Below are 27,860 nucleotides of genomic sequence, written 5' to 3'. Positions count from 1 at the left end.
CTGCAGTTTGCATCTGGTTTCTGAGTCCTCAGGCACGTTCCCCTTGTGCTTCTGAGATCTGCCCAACCACCAAAAGCAAAACTTTGCTTCCAAGGAAGGCTGAGAAAAGCAAAGAAACCACCACTCCCTGCAGACACCTGTGAGGTCTTTAATTCCCCTCTCCCAAAGCTTCCTTGACTTTCCCCTTTCTTAACAGAGGTACCTCCCAAGTCCTCCCCATGGAAAGAGGTAGGAGACAGTGGCTTCTCTGGAGTTTGCTTCCAGAGGGATGTGGCAGACATCAGAGCCCAAGACAGCCACTTTCCCAGGCAGGATGGTCACTGGCTTGGGATAAATGCTTCCACCTTTTTGGCTGAGCAGGAAAAGGTGATTATACACATGCAGCAATGACCAGAGGAAGGGCCCAGCTCTGCCTGGGGTACAGCTGGAGAGAACTTCTCAGGGTTATGGTTGCAAAGCAGTGTCCAGCTCCCCACCACGTGTCTGCCCAAGCAGGTAGCATGGTTCTCTGGAAGAAATATGGCAGCTATTTCATCACCTCCACCTGAAAGCTTTTCTTCTTCTGTGGACATTTTGCCTGTCTCTGGTATGTCAGGGTTGCAAACCATTGCTGCCTCTGCTGCTGGACTTTCTTGTTGTTGCCATGTTCCCCCCTTCAGCTGCTACACACACTGCTGGAGCTGGAATGTGGGATGGATGGGCTGGCTAATGGGAAGCTCCGTTGATCATTCCTGATATCACCTGGTAGGTGCTGAGCATGGAGTCACGGACCTGCTCGGTGAGCTTGGGAACATCATCTGGGCCCAGGCCAAGGGTCTCCACTTCTGGCAGGACCTGGATGATGCTTTTCCCTAGAAGAGTGAGATAGGAGGGTCAGAAAGGAGCAAGAGAATACATGAGTAGTGCAGAAGAGCAAGAGAAGAGGGCAAAACTGAGGAACAAGGCTGAAATGAAGGGAAATGCTCTCCACACACCAGCAGTTGTGTAGCAACCCAGTCATGTCCCAGCCACACACAGCAAAAACCCAGACGTGGCTTTTCCTATCCACAGAAACCAGAAAAAATCATAAATACAGAAACAGATGAATCTCTCCCCATACACATCCTCTGGAATGATTCACACAGAATCACTTCTCCCTGTACAGAGACCTCAGGGTCTGTCTAGATCATGGCAAAGACCATGAGATGTCTGCAATACCACACTGCCTGTGCTCTGATCTGGGTGTGAGACATTCAGCAGAGTCCTTCCTTCCAGAAACATGATTTGGCTTGGCAGAAGTTGCAGTCAGGACTCCCTGTCTGGCCAAGGTTTGTCAGTCCTCTTGGGAAGTGCCTGAACCTTGCTCTGGTGCTGGCAGGAGGAATATTTTGGGTTGCTGTCACCAGGCTCTGGTGCTCTTGCACCTGGTGGGTCTTGTTGTGCACAGACACCCACTGGAGGACCTGGGGAGTGGCTCTGTGATTTTCTGACTTTCTTGTAAGCCTTGACACAGGAGATCCAGAAGTGTTGTAGCAGAGCCATGCAAGGAAGGCAGAACAGGAGAGCAGGGAAGAGCTTCACAACCAGAGATCATGTTCCCTGCCTGCACATCTTACATCCAAAGTGAGGTCTGGTTCTTCAGCAGAAGAGGAACTCCTGTGCTTCACCTGACCCCAGCGAAAAAGCTGAGAGATGCTGGGGCTGCAACAGACCTGGAACACACCCCAGACTGCTCCACACATGGCTATGCACACACTGGACATGGAATTGGGCTTTTGGGAAGCTCTTCAGCAGGCTCAGAGTGACCGTGGGCATGAAGAGCTGGCCAGGCCTGAGGATTATCCTGCTCAGTCTGCAGGAATCCTCACCACATGTAGCACATCTCCAGAACCAGCCCTGGGAAAACTTGGAGGTGGGAAAGGTGGGAAGGTACAGGAAGAGCTAACTATGGCTCTGCCTCTGGCACTGAGGGTCTGTTTCACTGCAATTAGCAATTAGCAATTGCATTTGACAGCAATTAGCACCTCTAAGCCCTTGCTTAGAGCTAACCAAGTACTCCCAGGGTGAGGTTATGACAAATACCCATGCAACTGCAAATGCTCTTTCTTAAGAAGCCCAGGGAGGTTGGGGAATCTTCCTTGGAGTTCCTCCAGGCTTGGCTGGAGGAGGCACAGAGAAACTCATCTTTTTGTAGAGTTGGCCTTAAAGCATCAGGGTCAGGAGCTTCAGAGCTGCCTCCCCACAGGGTTCTTCTCTGCTTTCCCAAAGGGCTCTGAGCAGGGATGTGATGGGGAGGGAGTACTCTGACATCCCTGCAGTGTTCCTACTGCCCTCCCCGTGGGGAACACTTTTGGCACCAAGAGGTTTCAGGTGTGACCCCCAGAGGATGGACCCAGCAGGTGAGGGATCAATGGGAACAGACAACTGAGAGCTTCACATTTGCACCCACTCCTTCTTCCAGGTGTTTGCCTGGGAGGGAATGGCTGCACCCAGGCACAAACAGTGGGAGGCATGAGAACTTCAGGAGCAAATCCTGCCCTTAGGAAAGAGCTGGGCTGGCCTGGGGGAGGGTGGGGAGTGGCAAAAGCCAATTTTAGGAGTGGGCGTCAGCAGAATAAGTGGAAGAACAGGATGAGTTTGTTTACTCAGTTGGAATTGGAAACATTTTTTTTTCTGCATTTTCCTTTTGGAACCCAAAAATTGCAGCATTTTTCCCCCCATAAAATTTAATCAGTGACCAGCAGAAATTTTTGTCACCATAAATGTATGAAACATGTTAACTAGGAGGAGACACAGACTCAGGGTGACTTCTGCTGAGACTTCTATGTTTGCTTTTGTTGCCCAACTCTCCCTTGCACCTCCAGCTCCCAGGACAGTGGTGAGGCCAAGGGCAGGACCTGCCCCAGGACTCTGCTGCTTCTCCAGGTTCCCTCATACAGGGTATTGGACAAGCTTTGAGAAATGCAAAGGGAGAAGCAAAAGTGATGCCTGAAGTCTCCCACTACAGAACCTGCTGTTCCCTCCCTGCTTTCTCCACATAATCCTCTGCCCACCAACCCATGGGTCCATCCAAGGACTGAACTCACACCAATATCCAGCTCATTCCTTGCCCCAGGTCATCCTCACCTGTTGTAAATCTCTTCTCCTTCTGATTGTAGAAGTCATGGTAGGAAGAGATCACCACAGGAATGATGGGGACCTGGAGGGGAGGCAAACTACAGTCACTCTACAAATTTCCCAATTCTTTCCCAAAACAGATCCTGTAAATCCTGCACACCTTGCTGATATTTATCCCAGTCAGATTCATAATATACACCCTCAGGGTTATCAGGATGTTTGGATCATCTAACTATATCACCCAGTGTCCCTGCTGTTGGCTTTTATATTTTCAGCTCTGTATTTTGGCCAACACTGGATTGCCAAATCAGCGTGTACAGAAACTCAGCAGAAACTCCCCCCAACCTTTGACAGGTCCAGGACTCTGGTTAAAATCCCCAATATTTTCCCCCAACAGAGTTCTAAGGGTTTTCCACTTGTCCCATACAGAAGACCTTCCTGTGTCCCCTCCAAGCTCCTCATGGGCTGCTGGATGCACGCTCGATCCAAAGAGAAGCCAGGGAGCAGAAGCCAAGGAGTCCTGGCTGCTGGTGGCCCATGATGGGCAAACTGCAACCCCAGGGGTGGGAGAAAGGTTCCCCTTACCTGAGCTTTTACAGCCAGCTGGAAGGCCCCACGTTTGAAGGGCAACATGGAGCCACCATGGTTGCGAGTTCCTTCAGGGAAGATCAAGACACGTAACTGCAGGAGGGAGGATGGGGAGATCTCCAGTTACTATTCTAAGCCTCTGCAGAGTCATCATCCCCTGGGGCTGATCTCTCTCCCCTTCAAGTATTTTATGGACACACAACACACTCAATGCATCCAATGTGTTCTCTTTCTCTTCTACTCAGTGCCCAGCCCAGAAAAAATTTTCCTTTTTAGCCACATCGAAGTTCATGTTTTTTCAGTGGCTCCTCACCAAATCCCTCCCCACTCACATTTTCTTTTTTCAGGGTGTCTGCCACCTCTGTCAAGATGGTGATGGCCTCTTCCTTCTTCTTTCGATCAATGAAGATGAGTCCTGCAAGCCAGCAGGCCAGGCCAAAGGGGCCCATGTAGAGGATTTCCTTCTTGGCTATGGGTGCACAACGATCTGGTAATATCTCCATCATCACTGGGAGGGGAGAACAAGGACAGAACAAGTTGTCATCTACACTGAGGTTTTCTCCAGCCTTCTGCTCTGGGACGTAAAAGGATTTCAGCAGCCATTCAGTTTCATAGGATCAGAAACACACTGGAAAAGGGATCCAGCATCACCCACCCACTTAAGGAGGAGCAGTGCTGACACAGAATGAGAGCAGCTATGGCACAGCTGAGGCTGAAGGATGCTGTGATACCCATTCTCTTGGAAAGAATGAAGCTGATTTTCATACCTACCATACCCTGCAGACCACCCCTGGCTCTAAGGCCCTGGAGATCAGCCTTGCCCTGGGGCTGGCTGCTCATGGGCTCTGTGACAGGCACCCCTGCCTCTCTGGGGGGTCTGGTGCTGCCCTCCCGGACAGGCAGCTGGGACCAGGAGCAGGATCATCCCCATCCCATCCCCATCCCCTTCCCTATCCCCATCTCCATCCCCATCCCTATCCCCATCCCCTTCCCATCCCCATCCCTTCCCATCCCCACCCCCTTCCCCATCCCCACCCCCATCCCCACCCCCTTCCCCATCGCCATCTCCATCCCCTTCCCCTTCCCCATCCCCATCCCCACACCCATCCCCATACCCATAATGTCAAGGGAGGTCTGGTGATTCAGCACAAGGATGAAAGGTTTCTTAGTCCTTAGGTTCTCCTTGCCCTTCACCACTATCTTGAGACCAAAGATGTATTTGAGTGGCATGAGTAACAATCGCAAAAGCCTGGAAAAGGGCAGGGGACAAAAAGAGATGCTGAAACTGGTTAAAGGAGCCAAATGCCAGGCTTCCAAACCACCCCAGCAGGGTGGTCAGGTTCCCCACAGCCACAGATTTGACCCATGGCTGGGAGAAGAGCAACATCTCTTCAGCTCATTGTTTCATTCAAGAAGACAAATACACCCAGCAAGTTTTCCTCAAGCTAGAACAGTGTCCTGGCAACCACAGCTACAGCAGTTCTGTGTTTCAGCCAAAGATCAGATCATGCCCAAACTAACAGCACCCTGTTTGCACCCTGCTGAATCATCAACACCAGCTGCAATAAACCTGCTGTAAGTCTGCTGTGTCCCAGGCTCTGGACAGAGAGAGGATTTTGCTTCTAGGTGACATTAGACTGCAATTCTAGTAGATTTATATTAAGAGATACTGGAAAAAATAAAGAAAAGAATAAAATCCAGGCACAAAAGTCAAGAACTGAAGAAAATCTCTGCTAGTGAAAGGCTTATGACCAGGTAGGAGGTGTGAATTCCTACCACAGCACACAAGAAGGAAGCAGAAAATCCTGGCCCTGCAGCACTTCATGGAGCCACAAGCACCAGGGGCAGCTCCAGGCCCCCCCTTAGCCCACCCCCCATGTTAGCAACACCCTCTGCTGCTGCCCTGCCATTCCATGAGGGGAGGTGTCCAGCAGCTTGGAAGAGATGGAAGGAGGGGACAGGCTGGGAGGATGTGGGCCTGGGGGCACCGAGAGGCAGTGATGGGGACAGCAGTGACAGTGCCAGCACTGGACCAGGATGTGTCTGTGCCTGCCTGTGCAGGGGATCAGTGAGTAGGAATAAAGCTGAGAAGGAGAAGAGAACCTACAGAGGCTTTCACAACACAGATGGGAAGGAGGGAGCCACAGAGAGGAGGGAAATACAGCTCTGGAGACCAGGTAGGAGAGTTTACCAAACCCAGCAAGTTACTTTACCTCTGCCTTACACCTGGTTTGTTGGTGTTCCCTAGTTTGTCAAATTTATATCACCTTTTACACCCTCCCCTTCTGTAATTTGTCCTTCTTTCCATCAACTCAAACACAACACAATACTGACCCCACATCCCCTCTCAGGGTCCCAGGTCCGTCAGCTCCCCACACCAACACCAACACCACCACGAGTTCCCAGGACCCTCCAAAACACAGCAAACCTTGGCTCTAGGGATGCCCAGAGCAGAAAGCAACCACAGGCAACTTACTTCATGTTTTCCACATCACGTCCACGAGGAATACTGCACACAATTACCAGGAAGCTTACGGTGAATAACCAGAGTCTGTAGAAGAGCATCTTGGAGAGGTATCTGAAGGCAGGATTCAGCTGGTAAAGCACGAGGAAGGCGATGAACACACAAGTAAATGGGTAGTGAAGGAGCAAAAGCTCCATCCTTCCAGCCCAGAGTCAATCAGAGGAGTGTCACAGAGGGCAGTAAATGAGTCAGGAGCAGAGCTCTGATTCCCTTAACCAGCCACACGTGGGTGGCACAAACCTGGAATGAGACCTGGGTGTGCTGCTTGGGGAGGGCTGTGCCACTGCTCAGATTTAACCAGCCATGGAAAGGTGGTTTGGCAAGCAGCAAGCACTGGGAGCAGCACCAGGAGCTGACTGGTGAGCAGGGGCAACCCCAGGGCCTGGGGACACAGAGAGTTTCTCTGAGCTGGCTGCAAGATGGGCAGGAACTCAGAAATGATGGAGGAGAGAAAGAAAGGCAATGATTCTAGCAGCCAACTTCTGCCCCACACATCTGGGGATTGATGGGACCAAGGTGGGCAACTGGACATTCCTCGGGCTGGGAAAAGTGACAAAAAGTGCCACACGTTGAGACAAAAAGATTACTGAAGCAAAAGCAGCTGGTCCTGCTGTTTGCACAGACAGAGGCAATCAGGTGTGTTCTGCACACAGAAGAAATAAATCAGGAAAATACAAGTACAGCCTGGGAGTGCTCCAACTGCATTTCATCTCCTCAAACCACTGCACGAGAAGGATCTTTGCAATAAATACAATGAGCAGCCTGAAAAATGAAAGCTTCATCATCATCTGCCTGAGGGGCTTTGCTCAAGCAGCTCTCACCTCAGAGGAAGAATATTAAATTTCAGGAAGGACTGAAAGTTGCATGTTCTCAAAAGCTTCAAGAACCCCTAAAACCACAGTGCATGTCACCAGCTAACTAAAGAATAAGATCACAACCCTGAGAACAATAAAAGACAAACTTCTGTTATATTCCATGAAGAAACTGAGGAGAGGCATGATGATGATAAAGACATTGCCTGAGCACCCTGCCCCCTTGGCTTGGCTCTTCTCTGCTCCATGGGGAAGCTGGACAGAGGTGACTGCAAGCCCACTGCTTCCCTGCAGCCGTGAGAGAGGCAGACAAAGCAAAGAGCTTTGTTTTTCCAGAGGCTCCTCACTGTCCCTTCACCTGGGGAAGAGAAGCACCTTGGTGTGCCCAGTGGTCCTGGGTCCCTGCCCAGTGCCCACCTCCCCTCCAGGGCTGTCCCCAGAGACTTCCCATGGCTGCTTTGTGCTTATCTAAGGTCTGATCCAGCAAACAGTTACCTTCCTAATGCATCCTGACCTCCTTAACCACTCTTCAGTATCAATTATGGCCTTTTACAACTGGGTGGAGGGTGTTTTGATGCACAACTGGTCCATCCTGACCTGCCAGCAGAGAGTGCTGCCAGTGAAAGGTCTGTGAGTGGCTGTCCTGCAAGGATGGTCACAGCTTCCCAAGCAACCCTGCTGCTCTTGGGCACCTGGTGCTGGAGGAGCATCCTATCCTACACAGCCCTGCACATGAAAACTCATCCAGAAGATTCATGGGCAGGGAAGGATGCAAACCTCACAAACCACCAAAAATCTTTATTTTTAAGTCACTGACAGCATGTTTCAGATACTTCTATCAAAGCTGTGAGGAAATTATGCTCTTTCAGCCTGCCATGTACTGCCAAGCAGGGCCAAAGCTGCAGCAAGTTGGTGGCTTGGCCAAAGGAACACAGCAACCCTGCAGTTCTGCTGAGCTGCGGCAGCAAGAGATCCTGAACGTGGTGAAAAGGCACAAAAATGTATTCAGCACAAACGGTGGTGTCCACATAGTCAAAGAAAAGCATAACCAGAGAAAGACTGAAGCAGATTTACACCTGGGGATGTGTTGGCCCCTCAGCACAGTGAGCTGGGGGAGGAGGGGTTCTCCAGGGCAGCACTCAGCTGAGGAATAACCAACACCAACTGAGTACCACTGGAATGTCCCATGCAGAAAGATGACTCCAGATACTCAGAGCACCAAGGACAGACCCAGTCTCAAAAAGACATCAGAAACACAGGAGTCTGAAGTGGTCACCTGGGGCTTTAAACAGCTGGTAAGCATCTCTGATGGGTATGGGGAAAGGCAAGGACACCAAACAGTAATAATAATGATGCCATTCCCAAATCAGCAGAGAGAGACAAGCAGCTCAGAGCTAACAAAACATTTAGGCTCCAAACCACCAGTACTAAAATCCACATCTATATCCTTCTGCAGGGAACCCCAGCACCAAGATCCATCCTGTCTCCCTTTCAGAAACAGCTCTTGCTCAGCCTGCAAGGCATTTTCAGAGACTCCAGCTCTAAGGAAGCTCCCTGTTTCCAGGCTAAATGTGTCCATGCTCAGCTGACTCCCTGTTTGCCCCTGGGTCTTTGGGTCTTTGCACCCTTTTCAGAGGTTGGCTCAGTGCAGGTGAATCTCAGAGGGGGGGTCTTGCTCATCTCATGGGCTCTCATCATGCAGCTTGAATAGCTCTCCTACTCACCACCCTGATAAAACACACACTGACCAGAGGAGAGAGCTGGGGGCAGGGGGGGTGAGCTAATCTAATCTAATCTAATCTAATCTAATCTAATCTAATCTAATCTAATCTAATCAGAAAAGGCCAAGAAATTTTTGTTCCCAATAAGAGTGAAGGCTCAGAAGAGAATGGGCTGCTGTCAATGCAGTGACACTGGAGAGAGGAGTTGCTCAGGTTGGTAATCACAGGTGGTTTGTAAATGAGAAAGCAATGGTTTCAGGATTGGATTCTGAAATGGAAGGAAAACCCACTGGAAGCTGCTGGCACAAACAGCTTGACTGGAAGCAGCCTTCAAAGAGCAAAATAGTGTAAGTGCTCAGTGCTAAGGATCACATCAGCCACCCAGTCCTGACAGTGAGAAGAGCTCTGACAGGAGCTCATCTACTGCTCAGTTATTGCTCAGTGACACTGATATGAAAACTTCAGAGAGATTCCAGGGTAAATATATTAAAAAAGGGTCATCAAGACTAAGGAAAGTGAACGTATCATGCTCTGGCTGCAGCCCCATGCTGAAGCTCCATCAGTTTCACAAGGCACAGATTAGCTTTGAATACTTACAAGCAAAGAGATGGCTGGCAATATCTTTATAATGCCAGGAGAAGAAGAGTTGCTACATGAAGCTACGTGTTGGCTCATGACAATTTCCATGACATTCAGAGAGCTATGACAAAAATGTCATGCAAGGGGCTAGAACAGCTTGTGCTACAGGATGTGCATTCATGGGGATAGTGCACAGTGCAGCCAGGTCAGCTGGAAAATAAAAGAGTTTTTCACTGTAAATCACAGAAAAATTGAGATGGGGAGGGACCTTTGGAGGTCTGCAGTCCAACCAGCTCCCCAGAGCAAGGTTAACCCCAAAATCAGGTTAGGTTGCTCAGGGCCATGTCCAGGAAAGTATGGAGAATCCCCAAGGATGGAGATCCCACCAGCCCTCTGGTCCCAGTGTCCACATTGCACAGTTATCAGGGGAATAATGTTTTCTCTGTCTTCTCTCTTATCCTTTCCCTGTGTGCCCCTGAGAAGTGTCTGGCTTCATTTCTACTCATTAGGAAGGTGCAGACTGAAAATAAACCACCCCCTCTTCCCTCTCCAGATGGAGCAATTCCAGCTCCCTCAGCCTTTCCTTGTACATCCTGTGCTGCAGCCCCCTGGCCATTTTCTTGGGCCTCCCCTCAAGTATAAATATTACTGAGAGAAGGTCCTGAGAAAGAGGGACTGAGGATGGACATCCCTTTGACAGACCTGAAACAGCTGGGGGAGGCTACAGGTGGGAAAGAAAGGGCAGGAGAGGATCATAGAATCACAGAACTTTCAGGGTTGGAAGGGACCTTTCAGCTCACCCAGTTCCACCCCCCCTGCCATGGGCACCTCCCACCAGCTCAGGATGCTCAGAGCCCCATCCAGCCTGGCCTTAAAAACTTCCAGGGATGGATGGGGCTTCCACCACCTCTCTGGGCAACCTGTGCCAGGGTCTCACCACCCTCATGGGGAAGAACTTCCTAACTTCTTCCTAACTTCCAGTCTAAATCTCCCCTCCCTCAGTTTGAATCCATCCCCCATGTCCTGTTAAGAGGCTCCAACAGAGCTGGCAGGGAGGGCTGAACTTTTGGAAATCAGCAGCAGAGGCTGAGCAGGGCAACATTCACTGGAGGTGTGGGGTTGGAGTTAGACAACCAGTGCTGGAAAACTAAAGCTTGGGAAATCTGAAGTTAGCTGAGACATCCCCCCTGTAGCCAGGGGTCTGGAGATACCCCAGGTGCAGTCAGGCTTCTCACACCCATCATATTTGTTGACTCCCTGTAGCTCTCAGCACTGGGAACTTACCCCAGAGTGGCCTCCAACCCACTCTGGGATGTGTTTCTGCCTTCCCAACGTGTCCAGGCTCATCTTCCTCAGCCCACACACCTGGGGCATCACAGCCCCAGCATCATCCCCACCCTGGCCAAGGGCTGCCAGGAGTCAGTATCTGTTCCTCCTCTTATCCCCAAGGATCTCACAGAGAACCCTCCAGGTTTGGGGGTGATAAAGAGGAGATTATTGTCAAGTGTTTGTTGGAACTACATCCTGTGCTGGCCCTTTCTCTGAGGAGTATTTTATAGTGCAGCGTGGCACGGGACTGTGGCTCAGACACTTCACGAAGAAGCATCTGTAACCAGAAATACCTGGGGTCTGTCTTGAATCAACTTTGTCCAATATTCCTATGCAGAATCTACCACCACCCTCCCCTCAGCTGTGGCACCTTTTACAAAGCTAAAGGAACATTTTGGCCTCAACTCAGAACTGCAATTTATTGACCAATAACAGTAACAGAGCAGAGGAAGGGGAAAGGGAAGCAGTTTTAATTCCTTCCAAGAAAAGATATTAAGTGGGAAAACTGGATTAGATTTTACTGTCTTTTAAGTTAAGATTATTCTTATCTTTGCCAGGACATATCTCACCAGCTCCATGGCCAAGAGGTAAATCCCTGGCTCATGCAAGGATGCAGGAATAACTTGTAATGGATTTTGGTATCACTAAAAGAGACCAAAAAAAAAAACCCAAAACCAGGGATTAAGAATAAGTGGCTAAATCACTCCTGGTGTGTAGGCTGGAAACTTTGAAAGGAGGGTACAAAACATGGTTTTGACAGGAAAGCTCACTGAAACCCTGTGTTTATGAAATTGCTTGAGCAATGGGAGTTGGACTGGGACTTGCTCTCTGGATAACTCATTTTGCTTTGCTTTGGGATTGGAGTTATCTCGACAGATCTGGGACATCTTTTCATGAAGTTCTTTTATCACTGGACTCCATCTCACTGGAAAGATTTCATGCAAAATAAACTGAGCAAATGACCATGTCCAAATGTTTCAGGCAGTAAAAGAATCTGCAGAGTAAAAAATAATAATGCATCTCATCAGATTCCCAAGTCTGAGCTTCTGGGGATTCTTCAATGATCAGCATTAAAAGTCACCAGGTGCTTCTTCTACAGGACATAAAAGCCACAAAAGAGAAAGGGACATGGCACAGCTCCCTGTTATCTTGTGTGAATTACTTCCCCAGGTTCATCTGGAAAAGAGAGTCATAAATAACACTGGTATTAGTCCTGCTTGCTCTGAAGGATTCCAGGGATCCCTCCTTGACTATAAGCTCTGTCAATGTCACTTGTTCTGGCACCATGAGGATGGCATTTAGGGGTGTACCCTGACACCCTTCCAAGCAGATAATCCCATATCCCTGGGGAAAGTATAAAGATCTACCCTGAGGGAAAGGGGGAGATGTCTGAGCCCTTGGTGGGAGCTCTTAGCAGCAGAGCTTTGCTTCTTCTCACAGCCTGTATTGTCATGGCAGGGCCTGTCAAAGCAGAGCAAAAAGATGTATTGTTAGAAAAAAAACCCATGGCACTGAAACAGCCAACCTGTCCCTTGGTAGAGCCACTCTTGCCTCCACCTGCTTCCCAAGGATTTCAGAGAGCATTTTGGAAGGAAAGCAATAAGCCTCATGGATGTCACAAATCCTGAAGGCAGCTGAGGGAAATACTGCAAATAGAGGCAAAAAAATTGCTAGCTGAGATCAAACTCTGCAGTCTCTTCTACAAAGTGGGAATTGATGCAAGTGCAGAGCTGCTTCTGGTTGGACCAAGACCTGCTCAGAACTGTACAAACCACAGAGCAACCACCCAGACAGGAAAAGCCCTGATTGGGGCATCACTCCCAATGCAGAAAAGTAAGGAGCTAAACTGAGAAGTCTGTTAATTAAAAAGAATAATGCCAGAGCTATGCACTCAGCTGGGTTTTGCTCACACTGGATGCTGGTGCCAGGGGAGCTCCACTGTGGACCTGGTGAAACAGAGCCTCTGAACATGTCCATGTGCATGTTCAGCCCTGCGTTAGGCAGCTCTGCTTCAGAGCTCAGGGCTCTGCTTATTCCCCATCTTTGCTCCTCCCATAAAGCTGCATTTGAAGCTTGTGCCTTGCTCTGTACCTTCCTCAGTCCCTTGACTTCCAGGCTCTGAGGTCCAACTTTGGGATCCTGCTGCAGCTCCCAAAGCAACGAGGGAATCTGTGGGCCAGGAAGATACATCTTGGTACCTTTGAGATGACAGTGTTGTCACATATTGTTGCTGACAAGGAGATTTGGAGAGTGCAGAGACCTCCTGAGGAGTGAAAACCCCTCTGATTCTCCTCCACCAAACGCTGCAGGAGAAAGAAGTCACAACAGATTTTTCCCTGCCAGCTTCTTCATATTCAAGACTCCTGCAACATTATTTCCCCCTAAGAGAGGAAACAGATTTCTTTTGCCAGGAACAAATGTAATATGTGTTATTTAAATCAAGACCCCTGACCAACCATCTGAATAATTGAAATTGCTTTTCTGCCATGGACATGTAATAAAGCTGCAATTAAATTAAAGCCTTGCCCTGTGTTCCCTCAAATGAGGCACAAGCACCCTCTTGTAAAGAGAAAAGTCAGCACATACCAAACTCAGACTGTGGTTACATCCACGTGATTTCCATGCTGGCACAAGCCCTATAATTATTCTCATTTAGGAAAAAAAAAACAAAAACAAAACAGGTTCCTGTACCCTGCCAAAAGAACAGGATTTCTAAACGTGCCATAGACTGTTTGCCTTTAAGCTTCCACAACTGGCTTTAGAGTTTTTAGTAAGTGTTTTAAGCAGAAAAGGTTCCCAGAAATGTTGGTTTGTGCAATCTTTGTGGTCAATACGTTCAGGAATGGAGCATGTAACTCACTTCTGCACCTGATGCCCCTGAGCAAACCCAAGGAGGAGGAGGAGGACTCCAAGTATGTTGAAAGCAGAAGAGATTTTGGCTGCCTAGCAAACCTCAAACCACCCACCTCCTGCTGCATGTGAAGCCCAAATGCTGCTACAGAGCACAGGGGCCCAAATTGGAAGTGGGGTGGGAAGGAGGAATAGGGAAAATTCATCTCTGAGACCCCTGAGAAGTTTTTAAGGCACTGAAATATGTCAAAGCTGCATCCTGCAAACTGAGGAGGGGGGAACTGTAAATTCATGGAATGGTTTGGGTGGGAAGTGACCTTAAAGCTCATCCAGTCCCAATCCCCATCCCACCAGCCCAGGGTGCTCCAAGCCCCATCCAACCTCCAACACTGCCAGGGATGGGGCAGCCACAGCTTCTCTGGGAAACCTGGGACAGGGGCTCAGCACCCTCACCCCAAAGAATTTCTTCCTAATCTCTCATCCCAATCTCCCCTCCTGCAGCCTGAAACCATTCCTTCCCTACAGCCTCTTTACCAAGTTCCCACCTGCTTTTGCTTCCTCAGGAAAGAACTTTTGAGAAATGCCTGTTCCTCCTCAGGCCATCAGTGAACAGAAGGATTTGCATGACTGCAATTAATGTATTCAAGGAGAATCACACGGTTTCTCTCATCTCAATCTCCCCTCTTCTAGTTTGAAACCCTTCCCCCTCATCCCATCCCTCCAGGCCCTTGTCCCAAGTCCCTCCCCAGCTTTCCTGGAGCCCCTTCAGGCACTGGAAGGTGCTCTGAGGTCTCCCCATGGGATCCTTCTCTTCCCAAGGCTGAACACCCCCAACTCTCTCCCCCTGGCTCCAGGACAGATCTTTGACTTTTGCAGGGCACAGAAGGAGAAGTCCCTCAGAGCAAGGTCAGGAATGCTGCCAGTACCAAGGAAGCACTCGGGGCTGAACTGGGACTTAATGAAGTCCCCAAAATAATATTTTTACTCCTTGCAACCCCTCAAAGTGTTTTAGTTCTTCAGCAACATCCCTGGGGCTGCAGACAAATTTTCAAAACTACCCAAACTATGGTTCACCACATCAACAACATTGGCTGATTCCAATGGGATGAGGTTTAACACGGCCAAGTGCCGGGTCCTGCATTTTGGCCACAACAACCCCATGGGGAGCTCCAGGCTGGGCACAGAGTGGCTGAGAGCAGCCAGACAGAGAGGGATCTTGTTGTCTGGATTGCCAGGAAGCTGAACATGAGCCAGCAGTGTGCCCAGGTGGCCAAGAAGGCTAATGGCATCCTGGCCTGTATCAGGAACAGCGTGGCCAGCAGGTCCAGGGAAGGGATTCTGCCCCTGTGCTCAGCTCTGGTGAGGCCACAGCTTGAGTCCTGTGTCCAGTTCTGGGCCCCTCAGCTCAGGAAGGATATCAAGGTCCTGGAGCAGGTCAAAAGGAGGCAACCAGGCTGGTGAAGGGACTCAGGGGAGACCTCATCACTCTCTCCAACTCCCTGAAAGGAGGTTGGAGCCAGGGGGGGGTTGGGCTCTTTTGCCAGACGACTTTCAACAAGACAAGAGGGCAGGGTCTCAAGTTGTGCCAGGGGAGGTTTAGGTTAGATATTAGAAATAATTTCTTTCTGGAGAGGGTGATCAGGCATTGGAATGGGCTGCCCAGGGAAGTAGTGGATTCTCCATCCCTGGAGATATTTAAAAAGAGCCTGGATGTGCCACTCACTGCCATGGGCTGGGAACCGCAATGGTGGTTCAAGGATGGGACTCGATGATCTGTGAGGTCCCTTCCAACCCAGCCAATTCTATGATTCTATGAAGAGATGCCAGGCTGGATGGGGCTTGGAGCTGCTGGGAGGTGTCCCTGACCATGGCAGGGATTGGGACTGGATGGGCTTTAAGGTTCCTTTCAGCCAAAACCAGGCTGGGACTCCAGGATTCCATGCTCCATCTGCTGTCAGCACAAGGCATTTTGGGCTGATTTTACTTAACAGCTTTTTCTTTAATCTGTGAAGTCAATCCACATAGATCCTGGTCTTCCAGCCTTTAAAGCTGTACTTGTTTTCCTTCTTATTTACAAGTTTCTCTTATAAATAAGAGAACACAGAGTACAAACACACAGGTGTTTGAACACACATTAACATGAGCATCCTTGTAAGCAGGAAAAAGAGCTCAAATGTTCACATCAGGTGTGAAACATCAGCGTGGAGAAAGACAAAGAATTTGCACAGGTAGTGAACAGGCTGAAGGTGAAAACTCGAGGCTGAGAAGGGATCTCAGCCAAGGATCTCAACCATGATAAATCCAGACAGGGAATAAGAAAATCACCAGAAACAGAATAGAACATTTGGAAGAGCAATGGGGAAAATAAACCAACCCAAAACGCAGCTGGGATAACTTCCATATCTTCATAAAGATATCCACATAAACTCTGATCTCTGGGATTTGTATATCCAGCTCCTTTCTTACCTGTCCCCACCACAAATGTTCCTGAACTGAGTGGCAATGACACAAACCCAACTCTGCCTCTGTGCACAAAGGGCTCTGCCAGTGCCCCCACCCAAATGTTGATATTCTTTGGTGTCCCATAAAACTGTAGGAACTTCCTTGCTAGACTACAGTTCCTCAACCCTCAAGCAAGTATTTCAATCCCAAAGGTTGTGAGAGTCCACAGAATCTTCACCAGGAGGTACAACCTGCAAGTCTGGGTAGCAGAGCAGACAGATCAGTGATGTTTTTCTCCCTCCTGGAAGGATTTCTTCCCCTCTTTCCTAAAGCTGGGGCACAGACAGGGCCTCGGTATATTTAGAACATTTTTCTAATACTTTTCTCTATTTCTGTTAAATCCATTGACTTTCCATCCCTCCAGAGCCAGCCTGGCACTTCACTGGGTTTTGGGGAAGGGCCATGTCTGCTGGTCCCAGTTGCTCCAGAACCTTCCAGAACCATTTTGCTGCTCCACTCACCTGCACACTGGTGCCTGTGGTGCCTGTGCCTGGGCTCTGGAGCCAGGGTAGGTCTTAATCTCCTGGCAATGTGGCCAAGGAGCTGGGGGAGAACCATGGTGGCTGATGCTGCAGCAGAGAGCCAGAAGTGTGACCTCAGGGCATCCAGAGGAGACCAAGATCCAGGCACCTGATCCTGGGGACTCCTAAGCCTGTGCTGCGGGGTCTGGGCATGGCAAATGGAATCTTCACTGCCACCCAGGAGCCCTAAGGGACCATACAGAGACCTTCAGGAGGTTTATCCAGAGAGCCACAGGGAAGAGGTCTCCAAAAAACTGGTCAGAGTTGCATCGACTGAAAGTGAATCTGGACAAGATGCTGATGCCACTGTTGTACAATAGCATCATGGCCAAGTGGTTCCCCAGCTGTCAGCTTGTTCCTGTCTGACCACAGGTACAAGACAGTCCCTGATTCCAAGAGAGCTCTATACCATCCTTGTTACTCTTGGTGGGAGAGGGCCACCAGATTTGGCCTGAAGGATTAAATGTTACTGTACTGCAAAGAGCTGAAAAATCACTGGTGCACAATTCTGCATCCTTGTGGATACCCAGAAAAGGCCATCTGGGACTCAGGGTCTTATAAAATGGCCACTTAACTATAGAAGTCTGTGGGGCATGACTGCATCCTCCTACCTGCCAGCTCTGTGAAATTACAGAAAGATCCCCACTGCCAGCAGGATGTCTAAAAACAAAGAAGAATTCAGAGGAAATAACACAGCAGATGGTGCCTGGATGACACCACCATCAATTCAAGGAGACTGAGAATTTCCTTTATCAGAACAAGCATTAGAAAGCCCTTTTCCTCTTGCTATCCCCAGCATCACCTTCGTAAGTGGTCTGACAACAGAGAGGATGGACACCGAAAGCCTGGGAGCTAAAAACAAACTCACCCTGGATTTACATGCCAGTTGCACTTCAGCAGACCAGCACTCAAAGCTGCTCTGTATTCAAAGCCAGGATTTGTGGTTCAGATCAGCTTCTGCACAAGAGTTCCTAGATAAAGCATGGAAAAATCCCAACCTTCTGCTGCAGCAAAGGCAGAGCATCCCCTGACCTGACCATGCACCTGGGTATATTCTAGAGCCTCTGTTTGGGCTGAGAACTTGGGGATCCAGCATGCTTCTTATCAGCATTTGGAAGTCAGCCCTATTGCATCTCCCAGGACATTACTGCCAGAGCAGCTCCAGGCTCTTACATCACATAATGACACCATTTGGCACACCCAGGAGTCACCTGTAAGGTCCTGTCAACAATCTTTCTCAAGACCAGCTCAAAATGCCATTTTGGTTTTGCATCTTGATGAGCCCTCAGTGGTTCTGACATGTTATGTTTGTTTGTTTGTGTAATCCCAGAGCACATTTTTTATAGAAAAACTACAATTTCTAGACAACTAAACAGATTTCTATACAACTAAAAAACCCTACATTTACATTTTCCAATATGCTCTTCCATTTGAGGATGGCTGGGCTGGAACTCAACAGACACTTGGAGAGAAGCCACAGGGGACCAGTCCCACTCCTGCAAACTTCTTTCTGAACTGTTTTCCTACTTTTGCCATTTATACAACACCAAGGAGCCAGTTACAGAGCACTTGGCTCTGGTCTATGCATTGCCCCAGGTTTTGTGCCTCCCTCTCCTCCATCTCCAGACAGGCTCTGATTTCATTGCTCCACTTCTCACCCACTTATCTGTGGTTGTACAGAAATTATGAAAGGGGAACAAGGAATTTCAGCCAAACAGAGGCTGGAGATGTTTCTAAATATTCAGTGACAAGAGTGCTTGAAAAACCCTTGTTTTAGTTTGGGAGCTCTGCTCCCACAGCCAACTTACCTGGGGGGCCATGCAGTGATTTCTGCTGCACTGCAGCTTCAGGGCAGGCAAATCAAACCCAGTCCTTTCCTCCTGCTCAAACATCCCATCCCAGAGCTCATCCACACCCATTTGCTGCTAATTACCCATTATTAATCTGGAGATGGGGATCAATACCACCTGCAAGAGGGACGGGGGAGCAGGTCAGGGTGGTCAGTGGGTGTGGAAAAGCCTCTGGAGAGCCGAATGCACCTTAGATTTAATGAGAAGCTTTTACTGCAAGAGAATGAATCTTCCTGAACTTAAGGCATTAAACAGAAAACACTCTGAATAATGTTCTTAGAGACCTCAGCAATTAAGGAACCAGACAATGTGCTCATAATAAGATGGGCTGCAGGGAGCAGCTACATGGGGAAAAATTCTGGATTGTAATAAAGGTCATTTAATACATTTAATGCAAACTGCTTTTAAGCAGAAGCTCATCCAGAGAGGGCAGAAAAGGCTGAATGAAATCAACTTGCACTGCAGAGATGCAAGAAAGGCTTTGCCTTGTGCCAGAATCCTCCAGACAGCATCAAAGGTGCTTCTGAGTAGAACTGGGGCTCCTGTGGGCTTCTCATTTTCATTTAAGTGGTTCATCTTCATTCATTTTCATTGTATCCCCACCAGGGAGGGAAGTAGCTCTGGAAACTTTTTCCCACCAGAAGCAGCAGGTAGTCCTGGGAGGTTATGACCGAGGGGGAAAGAAGCAAAAGGGGAGTCAGGAATTGCTTGGCCATCACTCAGATCAGTGTTTCTGGCTCAGGCTGCAGGAGCTGTCACCCTGAACTTCCTTGGGAGGATTTATGTTGGAGGTTTTGCAAGCCCATCTGTGGAGCAGAGGGACTTCCCATGTTTCTGTCACCTTGCTGTACTTTTACCCAAGTGCTCTGGCAGTGCTGGAAGGATCTTGGGATCCCCTCTGACACTGCTGAGTGACATTTTTGTTTCCTCAGCTCTATGGCCTTGGTTTGAAGCCTCTTCTGCACCTGAGCCATGAAGCTCCAAGCACTGCAGGTCCCTGCCTGGGCTCCTGGTTTCTCCAGCCATGCCTGGTGGGAATTCTGCAGCCTCTGGCAGTGCTGAGGTTTCCATGAGGATGCAGAGTGGACACCACAGCTCCAGCAATGCCAAGAGGCACAGCTCCTGCCTGACCCACAGTAACACTGCCTCTGCACCAGCATCCGTTGGCATTCAGGTGTCCCCAGACTTGTTCCTCCTCACCTCAACAGCCTGGCAGCTCAGACCCTGCCAAATCCTCCCACATATTCCCTCCTTGTCCTATAGGCAGAGGCCATTCCTCCCAGACAGGTAGAGATGCCCTGCTCCCTCTGTCCCTCCTGCTCCAGCTGGCAGAACAAGTCAGCAGGGTTGTCACCGGTGGTGTCACCACCCCCGGGCAGCTCTGCTGCTCCTCTCACACCAGAGGTTCCCAGCCCTGCTCTGATGTCTCTTTGGAATATTCAAGAGGCTACACAATGTAATTTAAAAAAAAAAAAATCTTTGTCAGGAGGTGGAGATGTCTGAATTGTCTGAAAATTGTGGGATGAAGCCATTGATCTACAGATGGTGATGGACACAGTGAGTGCCACTGTGCAGGTCCCCACATTGCCTTATCCATTGGATCCATCCAACAATACTGAAATAGTTAAATCAACAGTCTTAAGAACTTAAACCCTTTGATATTCCTGATTTTTCCATTGTTTATTTGTTGAACCAGCTCAGCAGACAGGTTTCCAGTTCAGGATAAGTGTTGCCTTTGAAAACCCCAGGACTTCCTTCTCTCACAGGACCTGACCTTTTCTGTTGGCATCTGGCTTTGAAGCTGGTCCTGCTCCAAACCAGAGGCTGAACAAGAGACCTTGAGAGGTCCCTGCCAAGTACAGGAATATTTCTGTACTCCTCAGGTCTCATTCAAGGTGAATTCACAGCCCCAAGGGGCTTTTGCCCCAGAGTGCTAAGGACAGAGGAATGCTCTGGCTGGTCAAAGCCATCAGCACATGGGGCTTCTGGAGAGGAGAAGGCTCACAGTCTGGAGGAATTTTAATCCAAATCTCCAATACCATATTTATCCTGCACCAAACACTGGTTAGAAAAGCTTTTCCTCTGACTTTTCTGCCCCCATGTTTCCCAAACAAAAATATGCAGGTAAAAACCCATCAAGCAAATTCCTCTAGGAAGATGAAGATGAAAGATGAAGAAGAGGAAGATGAAAGAGCCAGAGGTTATTTCAGGCTTATTATTTCAAGGATCTCTGATTTTGCCTGGGACAGAAGGGGACGGTGGGAAGGACTGGGTTGTTTGCATCCCTAAATACTGCACTCGTGGGACAACACTAACGAAGAGCTGGGACATGTGAGATGGTGGCTGGTACCTGGATCATGGCACCCAGGAATTTCTGTGCCTCCTGGGTGTTCTCCATCCCATCTGGGGTTCAGAGCCCTCACCCTCTGCCCAGTGCTCTCCCACAGCTCCAGCATCTCACCTGCTTGAGAATCCCCCAGGGATGTCACAAGAGAGCAGCTGTGTCCTGCCTGGGCCTGGCTGCTTCCCACTGGAAAGAGACAAAAGCCACGTTGGGAAGCACCCACAGGGACCTTTTCAGATTTCTCAATATCTGCACGGTGAGGGAGGTGGGGAAGAACCACAGGGGAAGAGAAGGAAAACGTGGTCTGGGTTCTGAGGGTTGGGGAGAAGTGGAAATGAAAAGCTGGATGTGAGCCCAGGAACCAACCAGGTCCTGGCTGCATCCTCTCAAAGGGGCTTAGGAAAAAGAAGGGGACAGATTTTAGCAGGGCCTGTAGTGACAGGATGAGAGGTGATGGTTTTAAAATGAAAAAAAAAGGGAGATTAAAATGAGATCTTTGGAAGAAATTCTTTGCTGTGAGGGTGGTGAGACCCCGGCCAGGTTGCCCAGAGAGGTGATGGATGCCCCATCCCTGGAAACATCCCAGACCAGCTTGGATGGGGCTGTGAGCACCCTGATGTGGCTGAAGTTGTCCCTGCTCACTGCAGGGGTTGGGATGTGTGAGGTTTTAAGCTCCCTTCCATCCTGAACCATTCTGTTCTTCTACAACTCTATAGAAGCCAAATTTCTGCTGGGTCAGAAACAACCAAGATGCCACCAGGGCTGTGCTCAGCATCACAGGGAGCTGGAAAAGGTTTTCCCAAATAAGGGCTAGGAGCAGTAACTTAAGAAGTTAAATACAAGTGGGTGTTCTCCAGATTCAGGAACCAAGTGCCAGAGCTGAAGAGAGAAATTCAAATGGGCAGAGAGAAATCAGGAGGACCAAGGGAGTTCTGAAAGCCTTACAGCATCCTTTAATCCAGCTGAAGGTGCAGACAAAACAAGATGAGAAGCCCAGTCAGGCTCTCTGGAGAGTAAAAAGTAAAAGCAAAATGAGTCACAACTTGAAAGAATAAATGACAAATGGTACCAAAATGAAATATTGAATCCTTCTTTAAATATCAAGGGCAGGAATCCCAGGAGCATGCAGGTGATGAGAGCATAAAGAGGCACTCAGAGAAAAGTAAACGTGTGGCAGTGCCCCAGTCAATAGAGGGATTTGCTCCTGGATTCAGCACAGAGCCCTTTTCAACTGCTCCCAAAGAGGTTGTGAGAGCCTGGGGAAGGAGGAACAAAAGCTGCTCTGTGTGGTTTTCTCAAGCAGAATGTGTCCACCCAGGGCCTCCAGCAGAGCTCCAGTAGGAAATCACTGAGCCCTGTTAGGCAACTGCAGAGGTAAAATTTCCCCAGTTCTCAGGCACCAGAAAAGCCACAAATAAGAGGGAATTTTCAAACAAGCCCCTGAGCCAGCCTGAACTGATGGTTATAGATTGAGTGATGGCTCTGGAACTGCTGAGGCTCAGGGCTGGGAGGTGACTCAGGAATAATGGATACCCCTGCCCTTCCTGCTCCATCTGCCTTTGGCTACAAGTCCTGGGTAGTCCCTGCCAAGGAGAGACCTGCAGAGGATGGGGAGAGCAGCTGGAGACATGGAACAGCAGATGGAACAGATGGAGAGGTGGGAAAGGCTGAAGGAAACACAACACAAAGAGCTTGGAAGGAGGGGGCTGTAGGGTGACACCAAGCAAAGCACTCCCCCTGGTCCCACCAAGGACCACAGAGATGTTGGCAAGAGGAGCCTGGGGCAGATATGTGGGGCACAAAACAAGAGAACTCAGCTCCAGAGTTGCTGAGATCTGCTGTGCCCTCAGGCTTCCTCTGGCAGTGCCCCAAGCAGCCCCATGAGGCCCAAACCAGCAGGAGTCATCCAGGAGAAAGGACCAAAAGGAAAGGCAAAGGGAGTGGAACACTAATTCAGATGCTGTGTCAGGAGCATCCCCTCTCTAGGGCCCTGCTCTATGGCAAGCCCTGCTCCTCCCCAGCTGGGGCAGGGAGGTGGGAGCATTGCCCAGGGCTCCACTTCCCTTTTCTCTGTGTGCAGCAGATGGGGAGGCTGTGGTGGCTCTGCAGTGCTTTGGCTGTGCCCAGGACAGAAGGAGTTATTTTGGCTTGGAGAAGGAGTCCAAAGGATAACAAAAGCATGAAGAGCAACGGAGCAGGAGGCTGCCCTGATGGGCACTGATGTCCTGGCCAGGGTGCTACCAGTGCACCCTCAGTGCTGGCAACACATCTTAAAATGTCACCTCGTCCTGCAGGGACTCTGGTTCTGCATCCAGCTGGGACCCTCAGAGTGCAGCTGATGCCCTGATGTGCAGCAGCACAGGCAAATGTTTCATGGGAGTGTCCCAGCCCAGCACCAACACACCTGTACCCATCCTGATGAAAGAGACACAGCCACCAAATGACACCTGTGGACAAACCATTGCCCCCGTGCCCATTGTTACAGCCGCTTTTGCTTGGCTCCATCATGGCACAGATCCCCAGGTCCCCTCCAGCACCTCCCTGTGTTCCCTGGGCCCTACACTAGAGCTGCTGAACACAGCTTTACTCCAAGCATACAGAGAAAAAAGAAGAATTTGGAGATGCTGAGACCTTTTTCCTACCTAGCACAGCTTGTCTCAGCCTTTCCTGACGTTTGCTCTGCCTCATGTTCTGTGTAAATAAGAAAAACAAACAATTAAAGGAACAAACTGTAGCGGGTGGAATTGTTTGCTCTGTATTTCAGGGTCAGAGGTGTCAGCACCCAATTCACCTGCAAGAGAACATGGGATCTGAGCTTTCCACTGGCTTTTCATTGGGCTGAAGGGCACAGTTCCCTCCCCCTGCCCATGAAATTCTGGTTAAAAGCCAGCAAGCCCAGCTGGCAGCTGGGATCCCCCAGCCATAGCCCAAGCTGCCATCCAGTAGGGAGGTGAGGGCATCCCAAGGGGCTCTGCCATGGGTACAAGCAGGAGCTGAAGGGAAGAAAGGCAGACAGCCCTTCCTGGGTTTAATTCCTGGGTCATTGGGTGGGATCTGCAGAAAGATAAAAGAATAAATTCACCACCAGTTCAGGGCTGCAGAAACTGCAGAAACTGCAGCTGTAAGACAAGCCAGGGGGGAGCTAGTTCAAAGAGAATCCCTATGCTAAACCACATGGGGATCACTCATAAACCCCAGGTGTGCAGGGTCAGGTTGAGAGCAGAGATGCTGTTTGGGGAGTCCCAGGTCCAGGTGAGCCTGGAGATGCCAAAATTTACATAAAGTCCTTTGGATACCTAGGATTTTCCCCCTGAATATAGAATATGGTTTGGGTTGGAAGGGACCTTAAACCTCACTCAGTGCCACCCCTGCCATGGTCAGGGACACCTCCCACAGCCCAGGGTGCTCCAAGCCCCATCCAACCTTCAACACTGCCAGGGATGTGGCAGCCACAGCTTCTCTGGGCAACCTGATACACACCTATCAGATGGAATCTTTAAAGCTCAGGTGTTCCTGTTTCGTGTTAGGAGTTTAGTGTCCCTATCTGCATAGGGGACAAGCTGTCAGCCAGAGCCTGTGACCCTGCTCACATTCTCAAATGGGTGTTGGCCAAATGTTCATTGATGCTCCATCCCTTCAGAGCGTTCCTTGAAGGTAAATAAAGGTACATGGGAGAGGCAGAGCTGCAGCACCTCTTCAGAGGCAGAGGAGCAGGGCTGCAGAGAGGCCATGTACATCCTGGGGAGCATGGAGAGATGAGCATCACATCCCTGCCCCAGGCACCACTGAGCATCAAACAGGCAAAGATCTGCTGGGGTGTTGACACCCATCACCTGCTGTCTCTGATGTATTTTTGGGATACTGGTCAAGAGTGGCTGAATCTGAGCCAGCATGTGCCCAAGAAGGGCATCAAGGCACCAGCATCCTGGTTTGTCTCAGGAATGGTGATGGTGTGGCTGGCAGAAGGGAAGTGATGGTGCCCCTGTCCTCAGCCCTGGTGAGGTTGCACCTCGAGTGCCGTGTTCAGTTCTGTGCCCTTCACTACAAGACGGAGCTTGAGGGGCTGGAGCGAGTTCAGAGAAGGGCAAAGGAGAAAAAAATGAAAAATCAGCCACTGCTCATAGACATCACATGAATTTACAAAAATAACAGGCTTTAGGATTTAAGCAAATTACAAAGATTTATTTCAGGGAAAGGAAACAATAAAACCACCTTTAAAAGAAAAAAACAAATTTTCAAGAGGAGAGATTTTACCTAAATTGTCACTCTGAGGAGAGAGTTGTTAAGAAAAGAAAAAAACAAGAGAGCAATGAGGTTTTATCACTGTCTGCTGGCCCTGGTCTCTGGCTGGGGGGAGGGTGTGGGTGTAGGACCCCCCATTCCTGCTTGGCTGCTGTTCTCTGCTTTTTTTCCTGTTGGGGCTGTCCCGTAGCTGAAGCCAAAGTGGCAAGAGAAGGGGGAGAAGAGAGAGCCAGCATCTTCTCCTTTTCTCTTGGAGTTTTTATACAGCAAAAAAAGGGTTCTGTCTTTTCACAAATCATTGGCACACAGACTGGAAAAGATTTGCCATCCTGAGAACTTCTCTTTTAATTACTGTAATCCTTCAGTCCTTGTTACCTTGCTAAATTTAATATCTTTGTCTTGACCATCTACCAGGAGACCTTCTGATCAGCATTCTTACCTCTAGAGCTCACAGCCTCCTTGGCAGCCCCCTGGTCATTGCAGCTGGGTCACACCATGGCTCCTGAGGCCCTGCCCTCTCCTGGGCAGCCAGGTGGTCCCCAAAGCTGGGCTACAGAGTCACTCCTGGATGGAGAGGCTGGAGCTGAGCAGAGGATGCTCCCTCCATGCTGGAGCAAGGCTGGAACCCCCCAGGCTGTGTCTCCTGGCCTGCCAGTGCAATCCTAAAGATCCCCAGCAGTTGATCTTTGCCTGGCAGGAGCCCTCCCTGTGCCTCCCTCAGCTGCTTTCTCTTCCTGCCCCTGGTTTGCATCTGCTCCACACAAAGCAGGGCCAGGACTGCCACCCCATGGAGGACACTGCTCCTTCCACACACAGATGAGATGTCCCTGCACCTTGCTGCCTTCCCATCCTCTCTTGGAGCCTTTCTCACAGTTGTCCCCACAGTGACATGGACCCTTGCTGCCTCAAGTCTGGCAGAAAAACTTCTTACCTTGGGGCTGAGCTATTGTGAGTCCCATCCCATGTGTGCTCATTCCTGATTCAAGCACAAGATTCTTCTGCAGCAAAGCCTTACCAGCGCTGACCCATTGGACCTTTCACTGCTGCATGCTGGAAAGAACTGGGAACGTACCCAGAGCACTTCCATGAACTGACACATCCCCAAATCCTCTTACAAAACGGAAAGGCAGCATAGAAAAATAACTCAGCTTTGCCTCATTGCATGGGAAGGATCTGAGCTGTGGCCCATCAGAACCCCGTCCCATTCCCTCCTCCCAAACCCCACAAAGCCCCAGTGACCAAGCCCTGCATCTTCCTCCTCCCCCTTCCTCCCCAGAAGGTGAGGTCCCTACCTGTGACATTCAAGTCCCCCCTCACAGACCACCTCAGGTTCTCCTTAAGGAGCCTCAAGGTGGTTTCCATGTAATCTGCAGCCTGAGTCTGTTTGAAAGATCTCAGCAGCTCTGCTGGGCTCAGGGCATCATTTTTCAGGTGCGCCCTTATGCTGCAAGGGAGAAGAAAACCAAATCACCAGGTCTGAAACGGGACAAAATTGAGAATCCTGCAGGTTTCAGGCCTGAGTATCAGCATTCTGAGATGGGGGGGTTCTGGGGGGTTCACCAGAGCCAGGAGGAAAGGGCAGGGATGCTGCAGGGCAGGCAGGGGGGGAGTGCTGGCACCCACCTGGGAGCCCCCCTGGGCTGCACTGGGGGCTCCTCCTGCCCCCAGCTCCCAGGAATCTGAGCACAGTAATTGCTCTGCTCCCAGCAGAGAGAGGTCAGAGATCTGTGGCTATACACACACATACATTCTTGTGTTTATAGTTTACAAATAGAAATGATATATTACCTGTATACATGCCTGAGAGGAGCCTGTGAGAGCCACTCGAGGCATGAGAAGGGTATTTCCATCAGGAGAGGCTTCCAATAGCCACCATGGGAGATGAAGCCATCATCCATCCATCCTGCCATCTCACAAGAGAGCAGTTGCCATTTCTTTGAGCTCTTTTGCAGCCCCAAGTAGTGTGATTCAGGTTAATTCTGTGTCCCCAGCCACAGCTGTCACCAGGAAGCCTGCACATGCATTAAGAGCTTTTCTCTGCTGTTTTTTTTCTCATCACTGTCTTTACTCCCCCACTTCCTATCTGCCAAGAAACCTATGGGGAGCTCAGGCCCTTACCTTTGGGTAAGAAACTTGGGACAAGTCCCTCACACCAAGCCCTGAGCAGCTGCTGGCAATGCTTGGGCAGGGCCCCCTGGCTGGACCAGCACAAGCTGTGCCTGGAGCATCTGAAAGCTGCACCAGATGCTTCTGTACCCTGCAACTGGAGTCTGGGTTCCACCTACAATACTGGGGGGTGCTGGTCTCTACTGGGGTAATTTGCTGTGGCAAAGCAGATTATTCCCAGTCTATCACCCCAGCACAGCAGTGGTTGTGTCAGAGAACAGTAACTGCAGGAGTTGGGCTGCCCCGGTCCTCCTGCCCCTCAGTGCAGCATGGAAAGCCCAAACCTGCAGGGATACACAGAGCTTCTCCACAGGTACATGCTCCCATCCTGGCTTGCAAGTGGCTCATTATGGAGAAACCAAATAAAAAAGGGAAAATGCCAAAGCATCTGAAACTTAAAAGCTGCACTTCTAACAAAACCCATCACTGACCTCTTGGGTTCTGCCCTATTCCAAAGAATAAATCATCAGGGAATCACAGAACTACACAGAATCATCAATCTCTGGAGAACACCTTGTCCAGCCCCCTGCTGGGACTGCCAGGAGCACATTGCACAGGACTGCAGCCAAGGGGGGTTTGAAAATCTCCAGCTCAGAGGACTCCACAGCCTCCCTGGGCAGCCTCTGCCAGGGCTGTCACCCTCGGGGTAAAGTTTTTCCCCACGTTCAGATAGAGTTTCCCATGTTCCAGCTTGTGCCATTTCTCTTCTCCTGTCACTGGGCACTACTGCATCCTC

The 27,860-nt window shown here is 49.8% G+C and overlaps 1 protein-coding gene and 1 pseudogene across 2 annotated transcripts; both read right to left on the bottom strand.

Moving 5' to 3' along the window:
* Window positions 1-197: 197 nt before the first annotated feature.
* LOC103535821 (1-acyl-sn-glycerol-3-phosphate acyltransferase alpha) lies at window positions 198-25,466 on the bottom strand. Of its 2 annotated transcripts, XM_030462750.1 has the most exons (8): window positions 25,398-25,466; window positions 20,834-20,902; window positions 6,161-6,279; window positions 4,800-4,933; window positions 4,017-4,192; window positions 3,682-3,777; window positions 3,106-3,178; window positions 198-851 (listed from the first exon to the last, which is right to left on the bottom strand). In XM_030462750.1, the coding sequence occupies exons 3-8, from the start codon at window positions 6,247-6,249 to the stop codon at window positions 706-708; spliced, it is 714 nt and encodes a 237-aa protein (XP_030318610.1). In that variant the 5' UTR covers window positions 6,250-6,279; window positions 20,834-20,902; window positions 25,398-25,466; the 3' UTR covers window positions 198-705. The 2 variants fall into 2 exon arrangements, with proteins under 2 accessions (XP_030318610.1, XP_008500145.1); XM_008501923.2 differs by lacking the exons at window positions 20,834-20,902; window positions 25,398-25,466 and having other exon boundaries at window positions 6,161-6,408.
* LOC115599384 lies at window positions 12,661-26,868 on the bottom strand (annotated as a pseudogene).
* Window positions 26,869-27,860: the final 992 nt, after the last annotated feature.

Source organism: Calypte anna, chromosome 19, assembly GCF_003957555.1.
Source record: "Calypte anna isolate BGI_N300 chromosome 19, bCalAnn1_v1.p, whole genome shotgun sequence".
In the NCBI taxonomy this organism is placed as follows: domain Eukaryota; kingdom Metazoa; phylum Chordata; class Aves; order Apodiformes; family Trochilidae; genus Calypte; species Calypte anna.
The sequence above is the reverse complement of the archived record's forward strand: the minus strand, read 5'-3'. Positions and strand labels throughout refer to the sequence as shown.

Excerpts from the sequence above, each read along its gene's own strand:
- LOC103535821 (XM_008501923.2), bottom strand. The coding sequence starts at position 6,345 with ATGGAGCTTTTGCTCCTTCACTACCCATTTACTTGTGTGTTCATCGCC. Across the intron at positions 4,934-6,160 it reads CGTGATGTGGAAAACATGAA|GCTTTTGCGATTGTTACTCA; the intron begins GTAAGTTGCCTG and ends GCCCTTTTCCAG. Across the intron at positions 852-3,105 it reads GGAGAAGAGATTTACAACAG|GGAAAAGCATCATCCAGGTC; the intron begins GTGAGGATGACC and ends TCACTCTTCTAG.